Consider the following 18,393-nt stretch of genomic DNA (forward strand, 5'->3'; position numbering starts at 1 on the left):
CCAACAAAAAGTAACTGATCAACCATTGCTCAAAGTTTGAGATTGATTTGAATGTTTACTAAACTAACTAAGTTCGAGATTGATTTGAATATTTACTAAATTGACTATGATCAGTTTGAGATTGATTTGAATGTTTACTAAACTAACTATGGTCAGTTCGAGATTGAATTTGTCAAAAAACCGACTCCAATCGACCAACGATCACCCCTACCTATTATATACATTTGGGGTTTAAATTTGTAATATGTGAGTCGAAATTTTCAATTATTTGTGAGCTCGGAAGGTCTAATAATTTTAATACTTTAAATTTAGAGGCTTAATTGTTATAATTGAAAGTTTAGAGATGTAATTATCAAATACTCCGATTTTGTCCAAAAATAATTTTTTTTAAAAACCTGACTTTAGCTAAATTTATATAAGACGGCAAAATTGCAACACAACACATGAATTTAGGCCTTCTTCCATTTATCTATTAGGTAGAACTATTATGTGATTGCTAAAAAAAAATTGGAAATTTGAACGTATTAAATATTGTTTTGAAGTTTATAAATTCTGAAGACTATCAAACAGGTCGTTTGTCACGAATTATTATAATCTTAAAATTATGATTAGAACTATTATTTTTCATATGTCACTATTATTCATTTTTCCTTTTAGTAATCCTCTTTCAGTTTGTTCACTATTCCTGATTCTCCCTTTAACTATTTTTCACCCTCATCTCTCCTCCCTTTAATTGTTTTTCACCCTCATCTTTCCTATGTTACTATTTTTCACTTATCATGCAATATTTTTTACTTTCATAAACGTACATTGTAATAACTTATACTATAATAGTCTGTACATACTAAAATAACTATATTCACGTCCAAAATGTTCCCTAAATGTTTTAATGTTTAAAAATCTTTAATTATAAATTGAATTTCTATAGTCCTACATTTATATCTATTTAATATCTAAACTTTTAAAATTATCTAATAGGTAATAGGTTATGGAAGTTTTAAGCTTGTTTGAAATAAGTTTCTAAATTTTAAAAGGTTTAATAGCTCATAATTTGACATATAAGGTAAGGAGGACCAGCACGACGGTTTCTAAAGTTTCCTCACAAGTAGAAGAAAGCAAGCCAAGAAACAAAAATCCTAGTTTATCATTTCAAATTTGGAAAATAACCTTTCTGTACAATGAAAATAAAACCAGTCAACTTCGAATCATATAGGAACGTAAAAGCTTAAATTATAGTAAATGAAAGACGAATTTAATTAACGATAACTAGAGCTCAAAAAAAATCCACAACACCACCGTATACAAACACAAAGTATATAAAAATCCTACTTCAATATCAACAGCACAAATACATCCCCTACAAAACAATCTAGAGCAACAAATCATTTAAAAATTTAAAACTTAAATTTTTAGGGAACAAACCTAATTAGAAATCGACGAAACCACAAAATTAACAAAACATTTACAAGTAAAATCCTGAAGCAGTAACACACGAGCGGTGACAAAGGCCTAAAAAGAGGAGGGTGTACATGAAGGCTGCTACTTGCGAATCCGCGCATGGAGAGAGATAATAGATATCCAAATGAGCAACACCATAACAACGGAGGCGAAAAGGGAGGTCGCCAAAGAAGCACCGACGTGGCGGCAGAATTTATCGAAGGCGTAGCACACTTTGTCCCATCGAACATGTGTGTTCCCTTTTAACCCTATGTATGCGACTCCACCTGCAGCTCCAGTGGCTGAGGCTACCACCCCCAAGATGAACTATATATATAACACAATAATGTTAAAATAATTTGATTAATTAGAATAATGCAATGTTTTAAATGTACGTAATTGGGGTTAATTAAGAGTGGAATATAGTAGAGAGTACCGTATCCCAAATGGCGTAATGAAGCAGGGACTTGGTGTGGCAATTGGGTTTAGCGATGACGAAAAGGGAGGAGAGGCCAGTGACGAGACTGTAAAATGCTGCCACCGATAATGCAGCTACGAAATATCTGTCAAATTTAATTTCACATTTATATTTTTCTTTTTCAAGAATGCATTTAAAAAAAAACTAAATGAACTTTAAAAAATCAAATAATGGTTTCAGAAAAATGAATTCTATTAAATCAAAATTAATTCATTGAAGTCTAAATGAATACAACTCACATAGTTCAATATGTAAATTGATGTTTGTCCAAAAACATATACATTTAAATCAAATTAAAACTAACAAGATTTACCACTCCATGAAAGGTTAGCTCAACTTGTTTAATTATATGCCCTTAATTAAGGATTTAAGAGTTAAAATTAATCTTTTTGTTATTATGTTTGTTAGAAAGGAAAAAAAATATTATAAATGAAAAACTGAAACAGAATATATTTATAAAAATTTATATTCTATTAATAATAAACAAGATTTCTATATAAAATTTGGCTAGATTTAGTAAATAAACATAAGTAAATTAAGAAGTTTAAATTTTATTGAAGGGTCTAAATCCATTTAATAAGAAGTCTCTATATTTTGAGATTTGTTATATTGAGATATTCTTCTATTTTAAAAGGTTGAGTTTTATTTCTTGCATTTTAAATTAGTTACTATTGTTATTTTTTTCAAATACATATTATAAAAATAAGTAATAAAGGAATAGAGACGTACGTTGAAATCTGAATACATAAATAAATATTTAAATACGCCGTTTGACTAAAATATATGAAATTATAAGAATCCATAAATTTATAAAATATGAACTAAACGTTGAACAAACCTTGCAGATATGATAATGGCAAAATTATAAACAAATAAATGAAAAATTAAGATGGCTTATTCAAATTTTCTAAAAAGAAATTATTATGCATGGCAATAACATTTTATTTATTGGCTTTAGTTTTTAATTTTATAAAAATGGAAAAAATAAAAAAGAAAGAAAAAGAAAGAGGTTTATGATTATGGAGTTGATTTTTGGACTAATTTTTGGTCACCAATCCTCTCCGGGGTCTTTCTTTATATTATTTCGGTGTGCAAATTGCAAATATTATTTTTCAATTTTACTTTCGTGCAAAATATATCAAATATATTAAAAAAAACATTATATTATATATATACTCTCACACAAAGTTAGAAAATAGGAAAGAAAATACATGAAAATAATATATATATCTATATATATATGACCTATTGAAATAATTTATATGGTTTTTAATTTAGGGATTCAAATCCTACCTTGATTAATGGCTAATATGTCCACATGTTAATTTAATTATACTTATTTTGACCAAAAAAATACATAATAGAGACTAAATGGTTATAGTTCATGACCTAAATTATTATTTATCATAAAAGTTTAGTAACAAAAACTAAAAAATGTTTTAGTTAAATTATAAGAAAACACACTTGAATTTTTCAAAAACTGCATCATTGAACAAATAAACCTTTTATAAACATTTTGAAATAAAATTTCTTTAAAATTTAGACGAAATTGAGATATGGTGTTTTAGAACAAAAATTTGAATTAGCTACATAATTTTAAGTTATGATTTTTATTTGATTTTTTACTTCATAGTTTCAAAACGTACGTTTATAAAAGTTATAAGATAACATCGTAGCTTTATAGTAATATTTTTCTTAAAATCCATGAATATTGATATCAATTAGTTAAATAATTTTAACAATAAAAAATGAATAATAATAATAATAATAACTCACCTGAAAGCAGGGGAATCGTCGAACTTGGCTTCGACGGGGAAGCCCGGCGGGACACCCCGGAGCTTATTGACGACGGTTTGTTTACTGGTGACCATGACCACCACACTCGACACTGCCGCCGCGAAAACAACAAATCTCAGCACGACTCCGACTAGAAACAAGTTCATTCCACCAGGAGCAGCGGTAGAAGGCGGGGGCGGCGCCTCCTTAGCAGACTCGGGCTCAGCTGAGGCCATTATGGGAGAGAAAAATGAGAGTGGAAAAAGGGAATTAAATTAGATAGGTGTAATTACGAAGGAGAGGGAAACTCGGGGATGTGTTATATATAGTTAATTAGGATTAAGAAATGGATTAATATAATTTTTAATTTGGTTGGAGTTTCCTGCACGTAAACCGCAATGTGAATGTTGATTATTTACGTTCTTTTGAAGTCCAAATTTGAACAAAAAAAATTGTGTATGAAAACAAGAAAATTTCTGATATCCTTTTTTTATCTTAAATTAATTAAATATATGTTATTGGTCAGATTTGTTTGGATTTTATTTATTTATTTATTTATTGTTCATACAGATGAATGAAAAAAAATAATAATAAGAGATTTTGTGCCTCGTTGGAGGGATATTTTTGCATTAAAGAGTTAGTTCATATCCAAGAGAAATTGAGGGGAGGGTTAGTCTTTTTTTAAGAAAAATAATTAATTCATAGAATAAATAACTCATATATATATGTCAAGTAAACAATTACGCGATCTTCTATCGAGATGAAATAAAAAAAATTATATGTTATTCGTTGGAAAATATTTACAAATTTCCTATGCTTTCTTTTAAAAAGATTTTGTTATTTTAGTACACTTCATAAATAAATATTTCTTCCCACTAAGACAAATATCAATACTATAATTAATTAAATTAAAAGTGGCTTTTGCAGGCAATATCGACTATAAATCCATCATAAAACTAAACGTTGTTTAATATTTTATTTCGATGAAACTTTATGAGAGAGATTAGGTAGAGTTTGTATTGAGTTTGGCATCAAATATAGAAAGAAGATGGCCTAATTAACAACAACAAAAAAAAATGTTGGCCATCAGGTTCTTTGGTTATTAGGATAAAGATTAGTTTGGTATATGAGAACAATCTTATCCGATTTTGTGATAGTGTATATCAGTTTATATATATTATGTTAGTTTGTCATATATAAGTTAAGTTAAAGGATCTTTTTTTTCTCTTATAATTGTAATCTCGTTGTAATATAAAAAATATATTTAATGTGACAAAATACATACACATTTAACGATGACTAAATGTGTACCTATAGATATTTTTACTACATTTAATTTTAAAGAGAATTGGGATTGGAGTCTATATATTTTGATATGAATACTATTTCTTATTGGATATATATATCATTACAACCAAGCAACACTTGTACGAAAGTCAATACTGATCTTATTAAATAAGTTAAAATAGTTTTGTTGTTCATGTGTCAAGAACTCTAAAGACCTTTTTTGCTACTTGGGGTGAGCATTGGTCGGTTGGAGTCAACTTTTTTAGAAAACCACTATGAAGAAGTAGGAGCATATTGTTGTTTCGTCGACAAATCGGTTTAGGTCGGTTTAAATCTTCATTATATTTAACAATAACCGACTTTCTTCTTTAATTCGATTAATTTTAGTCGATCGACTAAGTTTTTCAATCTATCATACTTACTGTTACCCACTAATTAATTAATTTGCATAACTTGAGGATGAATAAAGTTTTGACATGCATTAGAGTTTCAAACTGTAGAATTAAATTTTGAAAATAAGAAAGTAAGAAGTAACTAAATTTAGTCTTTTTCGTTTACATATTTTTATTTGGGTTCAAACGTCATATCGCTATTAATTTGGAGCGTTTCCAATTTCCAACATATATATAAACCAAGTTGTATTATTTGTATTAATTACATTAAAATTTTGGACTTTTTGAATTATTTACTATAATCAAATAAACTATATTTTATAATACTATGTCATATATATCTTCGCTACATAAGACAATATAATTTTTAAAAATATATTGACCACATTTGCCCAACCTATAAATTAATTAAAATCATATTCATATTATTAAAATGATAGTCAGTGAGATAATCATATTCTGATGGTTGGTGGTTGATTTTTCTTTTTTATTATTATTTTTTGAACAAACAGAAAAACTAAAATAAAGAGAAAAAAAAGGGAAAGTGAAACATTTTTTAAAGTAATTCATATTAAAATAAAATAATAGCTTTGCAAGTAATAATACTTTGAAAAATTGTGATCATACACTCAAAATTTGAAAAGGATATTTGATTAATCCACTTATTAGATCAAAGTTAATTTTATGTTATGATAGTTTGATTACTCTATTATTTAGTCAAAATCTGGCCACCTACGGCAGCTACCATTGGATTACGTGTCTTTTTCCCCTTTTTCTTTTAATTGTTATTTTTGAAATTTTTAAAAAAAAAGATCAATATCATGTAAAGGTTATTTATTTAGCATTCAATTATTAAGTTAGTTTGCAATTGATTTTTTTTTCTTTTAATTATAAAGTTAATATTATACAATCAAGTTATTGTATAATATTGCCACTAACTGTGAAGTTTTGTTTCTTTATTGGTACCACTAACTTTCAAGTTTATATGAAATAATTAATTTTATTTGAAATATTATGTTGATTTAATAAGTTAGAAAACATTAATACGTCCTTAAAAACACATTAACATAGGCTATAAGCTAATCACTTCATTAAATAGATGATTTATGATCTAGTTTGAAATAGTTGTAATTTTTATAATTATTGTAGATTTATATTTGAAGAATAAGCTAACAAAAGGGAAAATAAGTAAACTAGTGTTGGGTAAATGATCGTATTGTTAAACTAAAAAACTAGTTAATGGTGTTAGATAAATTAATAATAAATTGATGAAGTTTAATTATATGAATCTATTAAAGTAGGTTTACTCTTTTAAGAAAAGTTATAAAAATCAATTTTGACTTTTGGTATAAATAATTTGTCAATGTTTTTTGTTTTTTAGAAAAAAATCCTAATTTTAATTGTTTTACTATTCATTTATAATTTACTATAACATAATATTTTTAAAATTTTACATGATTTGAAATTTGATAATTTTTCTAGATGTGTGTAAAAAATATATTAATATGGAATGATATTATTTTATATATGTCTTTATTATAATGTATTTATTTAAATGGTTAATAAAGTGGAAGATTTGTAGACAAGTTTGATCTTCTTAGGTCCTTGCTTTATGATATTATTTTAATAATTTCTTGAAAAATATAATCAATTTTGTTGAAAAATATTAAAATAATAATTGAATGAATTTTATATAGTTAACATATTAAAAAACTAATAGTTTTTTTTTGTTATTTTGAAGTATAATAAAATAAATTAAAATATTTATAAAATATTCTAAAATTTTAGAATTTGTCGTAATAAAAAATTTAATTCTAAAACTTTGTTATATTTATATAAATATTTTAAATATTTTTTCATATACAATAACAATTAACTTCTTTATTTATAGATTCAGCTTTTCCAAAAATCTACTACGTTTCACTATTCCTAATTTTTTATCATTCCACTTATTAGTATATTTTCTCACCATTTATTTTCTAATATTTGTCACATCCATTATTTGATTAACTTTCTATAACAATTATATACTTCTCTTAAACTTTCATCAAATAAGTTGTCTTAAAAATTAATTACATTTCAAATCATACAAATTTTAAAAATAATTTTGTTAAATAAACTATAAATTAAACATTGATACGATAATAGTACAGATAATAAGTCCTTCCAATTTTTTCCAACTTAAAATGAGTTATTACTAAATAACATTTTAAAATTTGATTGTGCGCAAAAGATAAATTATATATAACAATGTCTACCATCCCTCTACATTTTAAAAATAAATTAGAGAAATTATACCATCAATAATGTAGGTTTAAAAGAGCTTTCGACTTCGACTACTTACGAAGCAAGAACAAGTAATCTAAAAGTCTGTTTGGATTTAATCAATAAAAAAATATTTTTCAATAATACATTCTCTTTTAACTTATTTGGAAATTATATGTGAATTTAGTTTTTAAAATAAATTATTTTATAAATAAATATTTAAAAAATTCATTATTATAAAACCAAAAGTGATAGGGTTTGAATGTAAAAGTAGTTTTGTATGAGGTAGGGATGAGGGTTTGGTGAAAGGGTTCACTAAATAGGGTTAGTTGGGGGCCATGTCCCTAAATTTAATGTATATTGATAAAGAATTTAATGCCATTTTGAAAGAAAAATCAATTTCAGAGCTATCATTAAATGATAAACCCCATTTTGCCCAGCTGGCTGACACTCCTTACACCGCATTTTTCTTTTTCTTTTTCTTTCTTTCTCATTTCTTACCCAAAAAAATTTAGAAAAATGTACGAATTTAAATTATATCAAATTAAACTATAAAATTTTGGACAGTATCAATTTATAAAATTAATGTAAGTTTTATATTGATTTATGTATAAAAGTTTGAAGTTTAAACTGATACCTTTATTAAAGTTTGTTTAAATTAATAAATATAAATAGATATGAAATTTTATTTTATACATTAAATATACTTCTTTGGTCAACAATGGTTTAAATTTTGTTTAAATTTAATTAGTCATGTATTTTTCATAAATCTTTCTTTTTATTGAAAATAATTATAACTTTTATGTAAGAAAACAAAGTATATGTGAATATCATCCTAAAATATAGACGAAAAATGTTATGGATAATAAATAGTTTTTTAAAGACATAAACTACCATTAAGAATTAAATTAAAAAATTTAAACATTTAAAACGACGAAAATGTTGAAGATTCAATATTAAAGAAAAAAAAACAAAATTTACAAACCAACATTGTAAACAATATATGTTGATGGATTCTAATAAAAAAATTTAAAGAAAAGCCAAATAAAAAAAAAAAGTAATTTTACGCTTATTAACACAAGCTAAAATGTTATTTTTACTATATTTACACATATAAAAAAAAATTGATTGTTCCTCGTGTGTCCTACATGGAGTTTCTTTTTTTAGTATAATAAAAATATGGATGCACTTCTCGCTTTGATAACGAACTTATAGAAATATAAATGTATTGATGAAAATATTAACATATCGACAAATAATTTATACTAATGTATATCAAACACACTACACTTTATTTTTTATTTACGTTAATTTGCCTCTAGTCGTCACTTTGGCTATTTCGAGAAAATTAATTCAAACTCCTAACATAATATATAAGTTAAGATGACTATAAATGTCTTTGTTTACCTAATTATCGAAACCCCTTTTATAGTAAGAGTTAACTCAATAATAATATTGAAGGTTTGATTTCTATCTTCACAATTGTTGTACTAAAAAAACTTTTTATAAGTTGCTCAATCTATTAGTGATTCACAACATTTTTCATTTTATTTCGTTTAAAATCATATATACACATTGAAACTACCAATTCATAATTTTAAATCGAGTTCAAACAAGTAAATACAATAACTAGTACTGTACTAATGTCATGAGATGATATATCTCCTAATTAACTTCCTCCTATTATATTTAACAACGAGATCTCGTTTTGTAGCTTTATGACTAGTTCGACGTCAATATATTTTAAAAATTCTATATTCGAAAATTAATACATATTAATATTATAATTAACAACATAATAAAAATGTAGAAATTAAATTTTAAAAAACCAAAGCTAAAATGTTACATTTAACTCAATATTTCTTTTATTTATACAATAATATGAAGATAGAAGTGGAACGTTCCATCTCGAAATAAGGTCATTCCAATTAATCATTATTCATTACGAAAAAAATGAGAAGAAGTGGAGCCCAATAAAGGTTTCCATTAGTTTGGGAAATGAAATCGAATGGATTTGAAACACATAGCTCAAAGAGAAGGGTTTTGTTTTGTTTCCACATAAATCCATTATTTACTATTATCATTTAATGCTTCATCTCTTCCTTCTCTTACCATTGGAACTACCTCTCTGTGCTCATTCATTGAATCCTCCACACCAACCCCCACTACTTTCCCTTCAATTTTCATTCATTCCTTTCCCCTTCCCTTCGTCTCACTGTTCTAAATATATATATATACATATATCATTTTGGTCTCTATACTTTCGACTTTAGTTCATTTTGATTTCATAAACTTTCAAAAGTGTAATTTTTCATCGTAATAAATGGACTAATTAAGATAGTCATTTTTTAAAGTTGAAAGACTAAAACGGACATTTTGAAAGTAGAATGACTGAAATGAATTAAAGTCGAAAGTATAATAACCAAAATGAACATTATATAAAGGTAAAAATAGAGTTTAAACCATTAGTATATAGAGAAAGAGAAGTTAGGGTTTTTGTTTTGTTTGTTTTCTTTTTTTTCTTAATGTTATTTTTGTGGATAGATATATATTAAAAGAGGGAGAGAGAAATGGAGGTGGAGAGAAGAAGAGGGAAAATGGAAGAGGAGAGAAAAAATGAAGAGATGAAGAAGATGGGAAATGATTATGATAATTATCATAAAGTTGAAATGGTTTTTAGGGTTTTGGGATTTGTATTGAGTTTTGTGGCAGCCATTGTTGTGGGACTTAACAATCAAACCAAAGTTGTTCCTCTTGCCGTCTCCCTCAACTCTCCTCCTTTGGATTATACTTTCATTGCTAAATGGCATTACTTGTCTGCTTTTGTGTAAGTCCTCTTTTCTCACTCTCTTTTTATCTCTATTACTATTCTCTCGATCGAGTTTATTTAAAAATTTGAACCTATAATCTTTCAACATAGGTTTGTTTTTTTAGTTTAATTAACTTATAGGTGAAGATTCAAACCTTTAACACTTTGGTTGTTAGTAGTGTAACTTGACGATTTTGAAGTTTTTCTTCGAAAGAATGACTAAATGCTATAGTTTACAAAATATGGACGAACCAAACATTAAAATGATTTGTTAATTTACATTCAAAATTACTAGTTCAAGAAATTGATTACGATGTCTCTTAAAAGACACGTAGATTAATTACCCGTCCTTTTATCAATTAATAAGCTATTTTTTTTAGTTCAAACCTATGTTAATATTCTCAACTAAAAGATGAGATGTTTGGATCTCGTTTTTTAATTTTAAAAAAATCTTATATGTGTTTTTTAATATTGGTAGATGTTCGAACTAAAAAAAATTATATTATATTGTCTTCCATTTCTAATCTTCTCTTCTCAACGTTCAAGTATCCATCTCTGTAACCCATCATATGATGTTTGCTTTCTGTTTATTAATTTCATAACTTTTGTCACACTCAAACCTAAAGGCAAATGGAACGTTATCTTAGATAATATAAATTTGTTTTTCCAAATGATTTTTTAGTAAGAAATATTATATTACTTAGTTCTATTAGTACAATTATTGTGTATGTATATAGTTCCTCAAAATAATACACAAATTTCTAAATTATAAAATTCGTTTTCTTTTGGCAAAAGCAACATTTTGTATGAATATGCATTTATGTCTCAAACCCTTAGATTTAATTTTTTGTTTTCTCCATTTGAAAATTTTGATATACAATTACAAAGTTATATTTATAAACGCATAATGTCAACTTGAATGTTGTCTAATTGATTGAGATAGTATAATATCAATAAAAAATTTAGAAGTTTGAATCTCCACCCTAACGTACCGGTTGAATCTCGGAAATATCATTTATATTTTACTTTTGAGTAATTTGGTCCTATTATTTCTCTATTTTAGTCTTTCGCATATTTTAGGTTATATATGTTTTAGTGTTAAGTATCTAGTTGAGTAGCGACAACAAACCTTATATAGCATTGTGTGACAAAATAAAGTTTACCTAAGTTTTATCTCCAAATTTCTTTAACATCTAAAAGCATACTGTGTGATTTGTAGGTACCTTTTAGCAACAAATATAATAGCATGTTCATATAGCTTCCTATCGTTGTTCCTTTTGTTGAAAAACAAGAGCAAGGACAACATCTTAGGCTTATTGATCATCGTTCTCGACACGGTCATGGTGGCACTGCTCTTCTCCGGCAGCGGAGCTGCAGGGGCCGTCGGAGTTATCGCTTACCAAGGGAACACACACGTGCAATGGAACAAAGTGTGCGACATATATGGTAGATTTTGCAAGCAAGTAGCAGCCTCTACTGTGCTTTCTCTTGCTGGAGCTGTTGTATTTATGTCCTTAGTTGTTTTGGCTTCTGTGGGCCTCCAAAAGAGGCCCAATTAAATGGGCTGGGCTTTTAGCCTGTCTTTCATCTTCTTGATAGTATGGGCTTTAGGCCCAGTATAAACTTCCCCTGTAGCCCATTAAAGTTAATTAGGTTATCAATTATTGTGGAACTGAAATGTTATAATTTGTTACACTTGTAATATCCAAAGGGAGACTACTTTTTATTTATGTAGAATATTTTATTTACCACTTCGTCTTCTGGTTTAGTAAAGCGAAAAGTAGTATCTACTCGAGTCAAATGTTCGAATCTGTACTTGAAAATAAAGAAAAATAGAATTTGTGAGTATTTATTATAAGAAATTCTTAACGTGTTTTTCAATTTTAAATGTAACTTCTTTTTAGCCGAACTTTAGAATATTCGACTTTGGTTGAGGTATAAAGTTAAATTTGTTAAGTTATGCTTTGTTTGACATATAGGTCTTGGTGCGAATGTATGAAAAAGGAAGAAAATATAACATGTATAGTTACATTGAAACACGATGTATGTTAAGTGAGATTTCCACCGATTATTCATTTTTTTGTTATATAATAATTAACTATTAAGTTGTTGTCCACTTGTTACTAATGTTTAGAAAATCGAAAGAAAAATAAAATTACGGTAAGAAATTTAGAAGAAATAAACTTAATTTTCAAAACTAAAAACTAAAAATTCAAGGTTCTGTTTGATAACCATTTCGTTTTTTGTTTTTTGTTTTCGAAAATTAAGTCTATTTTTTTTCATATTCTTATAACGATATGCATCGTTTTTAAGTACAAAGTTAAAATGAGTTTGGAACATCGTCCTTTATCTTTTTTTTTTACCAGTCCTAAGACATTAAATTAATTAACTAATTTTTTTCTATTCACACTTATTTTTATATTTTGATTATAGAAATGATATAAAAAAATTACCTTAAAATCCCAACTATCCCAATAGTTTTCAATTATTATTATTTTTTTGCTATGAATGCAAAGTTAGGTGGGTAGCAATTAGGATGGTATTAATATGAAAATAATTAAATCCGTAAATCTAGCACTTTCCTATCGTACAAGAGAACAAGTTCATAGAAACAAATATCATTATTATTGATTTGACCCATTTATAATCTTCAATTTTTAATTATCAATCTAACCATAAATCAATTATTATAGTGCTCGTACTATCAAGCTCGTGATAAAACAGTTAACCTTTTATAACAAAGAAAGTCATTCTATTGTTGCCACTAATCTCATTTGGTGAAGATATAATCATATCAAAAAAATTGAAAATTTTGAATGAAACTCTATTAAGGTCATAGTTAATATAACACAATTTCAAAAACAAATATTTTCAAACCTAAATTTTAAGTTCTAAAATATTTTCTTCATTTTTTAAAAAAAGCTTACTTTACACAAATAAATATATACAAAAAAGTGAAAAAGCCAAGTGTTTATGAAACGTGTCTATTTTGCATATCTACTTGCACTTAATAACTATGAAGCAAAATTTAATACTGTGTACTAAGTCATATCAATTTGAATTACCAAGAGTATCCATAAGTCAATCCTCTCATAAATGAAAACGGCTGGGTTGTTTTTCTTTTCCAAGTTGGTCCATTAATTTAAAATTATAATTTATCGTTAAATTTTTTATTCAAACCAAAATAAACATAATCCAACTAACATAATACCTAAATGATAACTTCGTAATAGTTTTTTCATCTTAGTGAGTCCATTTATAATGTGAAAATTATTATATTTTTCTGCCGTATAAATTCTAGTGTTCTATAAATAGTGGTTAAAATCTTAGAGGGTGTTTGGTGGGACGTAATAAGATGAGTTTGTGATATAATGTAATCTAAGTCCATATTATGGATGGAGTATTTTGTGTATAACCGTTTCTACCGTTTTCATACTTTACGATCTTATTTTTATTTAATGTTCGATTACTCATACTTCTCAACATGCAGTGTTATGATTTTAAGTAATTTTGATTACATTATGGCTCAATCAATTTGCACCATACATTTTCCTCTATTTATTTTTAAACTAATCATAAAGCTACACTTAACTGGTTTGAAAAGCCTCAGCACACCCACTAAATTTAATTACAAACTAACCACCTATATCTCCTTTTTTTTTTCCATTATTACTCAAAATCTACCATTCTCACTTTTCCACCTCCATCTTTTTAATTTTCCCACACTTTCCCATTATCCAAACACTCCTATTCTTCTTTCATATTCTCATATATAAACTCAAGCCCTAAGAGTTTTAGTGAGAAAAAGAAAACGAAGAGATCAATTAATTAAAAGAAAAAAGATTCAATGAGTGGTTGTGGGAAGCTAGAAGTGATTCTTAGGGTTTTGGGATTTTTGTTGAGTTTGGTGGCAGCCATTGTCATGGGAGTTGACAAAGAAACAAAGGTTGTTCCTATTACTATCTCCTCCAATCTTCCTCCTTTTCCGATTGTCGTGGTTGCTAAGTGGCATTATGTATCTGCTTTTGTGTAAGTTTCTACCCGATTCATTTTAGAACCACTATTGAAAATACAACTCTTTTTTACGCTAATAATTTTTTTTTTTAAATATTGATTAGCTTAATATATTTGAGCGATTTTGAATTTAATTGAGTTGATTATTGCTTTTAATACTCTTTTAGAATGTATTTGGAATAAAAAATATTTTTTTTCTTTTTAGATTTTAGTTTGTTTGCTATTATATGTACTATGGTTTACGAGGTGTTTTAAATATGTTAAACTACGTGTTTTTTTCTCTCGAATTTAAAATATGTTCAATAGATTTCTAAGATTTTTATTACGAGCTCGAATTTTAAAAATGTTCAATTAGATATACATTAAAATTTCATGTCAACTGAAAACCTTAAATTTTAAGCTTTGACGGGTGTACTATAACTATACAAATTTCAAAAGCTTTGAATTTCGAACTAAATTTGTATTTTTTAAACTTTAGAAAACAAGTAAATTAACGAACCTCAAATTTCCGCTGATGACATATTTAATTCAAGTATTTATTAAAATAAACATTTTGTCGATTTTCCACTTGCCCCAAAATATATTTAGAACCATTTTCAAAACAATGATAACGAACAAAATTTATTTAAAATTATAGATTAAATAGACTTATTGACTATTTAAAACTAAATACACACCTACTTGCTCGAATTCTCAAATTCAAGTTAAATTACTCACTAGATTAAATAGATTAATTTTCATGTAATTACTCAAGATTGAAAGACTTAAACGGTAAAATCGTTCTTTTCGGTCCATTCAAAATTTACAAAAGTGTAAAAAAATCTCTAAAAATAAAAAAATATATTTTAAATTCATACAAACAAAAATTAGTAAATTAACTCAAAATTTTCTTCTAATTCATTTAGTAATAAATTGAAATTAAATCATTAATCACATTTTTTATATATTTTTTCAAGGTACTTATTAGCAACAAATGTAATAGCAAGTTCGTATGGATTGTTATCGTTGATGCTTACATTAAGCAACAAGAATAGAAGCAATAATGTGTTAACTTTACTGATCATCGTTCTCGACACCGTGACGGTGGCACTGCTCTCCTCCGGCACGGGAGCCGCCTTGGCCATTGGAGTTATGGGGTATGAGGGAAACTCGCACGTGGGGTGGAACAAAGTGTGTGATACATTTGGTAGATTTTGCAAGCAAGTGGCCGCTTCGGCCCTTCTCTCCCTTGCCGGAGCCATCGTTTTTCTGTTGCTCCTTATATTGGCTCTTGTGGGCCTACTCAAGAGGCTCAAATAAATGGGCTTTCGGCCCACTTTCTACAACAAAACGAGAGAAAAAAGAAGAAGAGGGTTATTGTATCCGTGTGCGTATATATTGTTTAAAATAAAGATTTGAATTTAGGATAATACAAATTTCTAAGTTTGTTATTATTTTATTATTAAATTTTAGATAATTATAATCAGAGCAATAATTAAAAATTAAGTATATAACAATATTTTTAAAAAAATTACAAATATAATTATTGTTGATAGGCTCGTAGATTAATATTTGCAATAGTGATGGGTTTTTATAGTTGATAGACTTAATAATATTTTATATATTTATAAATTTTAAAAAATGATGTTATATATTATATTATATATTTATTTATATTTGTTATGTTACTAAAAAATAGCTTGGGCTCCAACAAGAGGAAAATCTTAAAATAGTAAATTGAGTGATTTTTTAAAATAACAAAATATTAAAATTATTGATCAATTATAGTAAAATTTATTAATTTTTTATAGTCGATTTGAAATGTTTTCTATTTTTTTTAAAGATAAATGTTTTTTTACTATTCCTAATAATTTCTCTAAATTTTTATCCATAAATAAATCTTTTATAACTTTCAAATAAATTAACGTGTTTATTATTTATCTAATATTTATATTAGTGGCATTTTGATTCCCATTCGTTATGTTTATGAATCTTATATGATATAATGAAAATATTGATTCATCACTTATATAGGTGTCAAATTTATAAAAATGCGAAGAAAATACGAAACAAAGTTGAACAAAAATTTAATACCATAATAAAAATAATGATAGAGCAAATAAAAATAAATATTACCTAACCATTATGCATCTCCTCTCTATGAAAAATTTCAAAATTTGTCTTTTATAAAATCATTTTCATAACATGCGATAATATTTGCGAGCGCACAAAAGATGGATGATGCAACTCATGCAAGTTTTCTCAATGATCAAGGTTGCTTTAGAAAATACTTAAACGTACTTCTAATCATCAGCTCTTTTTTTTCTTTTTTTCTTTTTGTGCATTAATTTGTTTCCATTTTTAAAATATTTTTTACGGTAGCGGTGGAAAAAGAAAAAGAAAAGACAGAGAGTACGTCGGGGGGAAATGATAACAGAAAAATTACAATCGCAAGAAAGATTACAAAGAGAATTAGCGATTCCAAAGTGTAAAATCGGTAGTTTTTTTTTTGGAATATTTTCAATCATTTTCTTCTTCCATTTCTGAATTTGATCGATCTCTCTCTCTCTCCCACGCACATTGTTCTATCCTTCTTATTGCTTCATAAAAAGCTTCATCAATGGCGGATTAAAGAAACAAACCAACAACAGAAGATCAGCAAGCTTCTGTTTGTACTAATGGAAGCCTGTTCCGACTCTGTGATTCCACTTTTCCCCCTCATTTTGCCGGTACATCACTTTGAAGCCACTGAAAAGGAGGCTTCGGCCTCAAGGAAGCGTTGCAGAGCTCTGGAAGCCAACGGCGGAGTACAGAAGAAAGAGAAGGAGAAAAGGAAGGAGATGAGTGAGAGTTTCGATGTTCTTCGATCTCTCGTTCCGAATCTCTCTCCTAAGGTTAGTGGATGGTGGATTTGATTCTTGCATGCTTTAGTATAGAATCTGGATATACCTGTTGTAGGTACATTTTGTATTCGTAGTTTTAATTAATTCTGTTTTGATGCTGAAATAATCAGGCTACGAGAGAGACTATTGTTTCTGGAGCGATTCAGTTCATCGAGTTTCTTCAGAAGCAGTTGATGAGGCTGGAAATGGAGAAGAAATCATCGGAATCGGTGGCGCTGCTTCCGAATACCAATTCGGATTCATCAGGCGGCATTAATGGCGACGGCGTCATTGTCTCAATCTCCGGCAACATTGTGTTGTTTGGGGTTATTATTGCTTCTGTTCAACGAGGTATTGTGACACAGATTTTACTGGTGTTTGAAAGACACAAGGCTGAAGTTCTTGCAGCGAATGTTGTAGTCAGCCATGGAAATTTAACTTTAACAGTCACAGCTTCTGTACACGGTTACGTAGAGAATACCATAGAGCAGATTAGAAATGATATCCTAGGCTTAAAGAAGTAATAACTTCCATTATATTCACGAGATTCTTCCCTCTTTATTTACTATGATAGGGATGTTTAACACTTTTACAGAACTAGAAACTGAACGAATACAATACATTGGTAATATATATTTTGTCTTTTGCTTCAAATTCATGTTATTATTGAATATTTGTTAAAAGATCAAGTTGGCTTCACCTTTTGATTCTAAATATAATTCTTATTTGCAAGATAAAAACATCTCTCTCTCTCTCTCTCTGCTGTTTCTGTTTTTAGTACAACAATTGGTAGATGATCACGAATGAACCATCAACTTTTAATTTAGGATGATAATTGGTATCTTTTCTAATGAACTAACTCAATCAGATTATCTTCTCTACGTGGGTTATTTTGGTGAAATAGTTATATTAATGAGTTTATGTGAATGCACCTTTTGCTTTTGATCAAGTATCACTCCCTCCCTCTCTATGTTGCATAAATATATAAAGTATACATAACTAATATAGATTGTGCACATATATGCGAGGAGACAAAGGTATCACTCTCCCTCCCTCTCTATCTTGATTACATAT

At 27.3% G+C, this 18,393-nt stretch overlaps 4 protein-coding genes across 4 annotated transcripts; 3 read left to right on the plus strand and 1 right to left on the minus strand.

Annotated features, from left to right (window-relative positions):
• Positions 1–1,208: 1,208 nt before the first annotated feature.
• LOC101206830 (CASP-like protein 1D1) lies at positions 1,209–3,990 on the minus strand. Its single transcript, XM_011652730.2, has 3 exons — positions 3,692–3,990; positions 1,874–2,000; positions 1,209–1,764 (listed from the first exon to the last, which is right to left on the minus strand). The coding sequence occupies exons 1-3, from the start codon at positions 3,925–3,927 to the stop codon at positions 1,540–1,542; spliced, it is 588 nt and encodes a 195-aa protein (XP_011651032.1). The 5' UTR covers positions 3,928–3,990; the 3' UTR covers positions 1,209–1,539.
• A 6,182-nt stretch (positions 3,991–10,172) lies between these two features.
• On the plus strand, positions 10,173–12,294 carry LOC101218662 (CASP-like protein 1E2). Its single transcript, XM_004134140.3, has 2 exons — positions 10,173–10,462; positions 11,664–12,294. The coding sequence occupies exons 1-2, from the start codon at positions 10,206–10,208 to the stop codon at positions 12,001–12,003; spliced, it is 597 nt and encodes a 198-aa protein (XP_004134188.2). The 5' UTR covers positions 10,173–10,205; the 3' UTR covers positions 12,004–12,294.
• Positions 12,295–14,064: 1,770 nt separating this feature from the next.
• Positions 14,065–15,879, plus strand: LOC101218900 (CASP-like protein 1E1). Its single transcript, XM_004134141.3, has 2 exons — positions 14,065–14,473; positions 15,415–15,879. The coding sequence occupies exons 1-2, from the start codon at positions 14,292–14,294 to the stop codon at positions 15,755–15,757; spliced, it is 525 nt and encodes a 174-aa protein (XP_004134189.1). The 5' UTR covers positions 14,065–14,291; the 3' UTR covers positions 15,758–15,879.
• Positions 15,880–16,715: 836 nt separating this feature from the next.
• On the plus strand, positions 16,716–17,973 carry LOC101219139 (transcription factor bHLH95). The gene is made up of 2 exons (XM_004134142.3): positions 16,716–17,331; positions 17,451–17,973. Exons 1-2 carry the CDS (start codon positions 17,116–17,118, stop codon positions 17,841–17,843), a joined length of 609 nt encoding a protein of 202 aa, XP_004134190.1. The 5' UTR covers positions 16,716–17,115; the 3' UTR covers positions 17,844–17,973.
• Positions 17,974–18,393: the final 420 nt, after the last annotated feature.

Source organism: Cucumis sativus, chromosome 3, assembly GCF_000004075.3.
Source record: "Cucumis sativus cultivar 9930 chromosome 3, Cucumber_9930_V3, whole genome shotgun sequence".
Taxonomy (NCBI): domain Eukaryota; kingdom Viridiplantae; phylum Streptophyta; class Magnoliopsida; order Cucurbitales; family Cucurbitaceae; genus Cucumis; species Cucumis sativus.

Coding starts and splice junctions, on each gene's coding strand:
- LOC101206830 (XM_011652730.2), bottom strand. CDS start 3,927: ATGGCCTCAGCTGAGCCCGAGTCTGCTAAGGAGGCGCCGCCCCCGCCT. Junction 2,001..3,691: donor GACGATTCCCCTGCTTTCAG/GTGAGTTATTAT, acceptor TAAATTTGACAG/ATATTTCGTAGCTGCATTAT. Junction 1,765..1,873: donor ATTACGCCATTTGGGATACG/GTACTCTCTACT, acceptor TTATATATATAG/TTCATCTTGGGGGTGGTAGC.
- LOC101218662 (XM_004134140.3), top strand. CDS start 10,206: ATGGAGGTGGAGAGAAGAAGAGGGAAAATGGAAGAGGAGAGAAAAAAT. Junction 10,463..11,663: donor CATTACTTGTCTGCTTTTGT/GTAAGTCCTCTT, acceptor TGTGATTTGTAG/GTACCTTTTAGCAACAAATA.
- LOC101218900 (XM_004134141.3), top strand. CDS start 14,292: ATGAGTGGTTGTGGGAAGCTAGAAGTGATTCTTAGGGTTTTGGGATTT. Junction 14,474..15,414: donor CATTATGTATCTGCTTTTGT/GTAAGTTTCTAC, acceptor TATTTTTTCAAG/GTACTTATTAGCAACAAATG.
- LOC101219139 (XM_004134142.3), top strand. CDS start 17,116: ATGGAAGCCTGTTCCGACTCTGTGATTCCACTTTTCCCCCTCATTTTG. Junction 17,332..17,450: donor TTCCGAATCTCTCTCCTAAG/GTTAGTGGATGG, acceptor TGAAATAATCAG/GCTACGAGAGAGACTATTGT.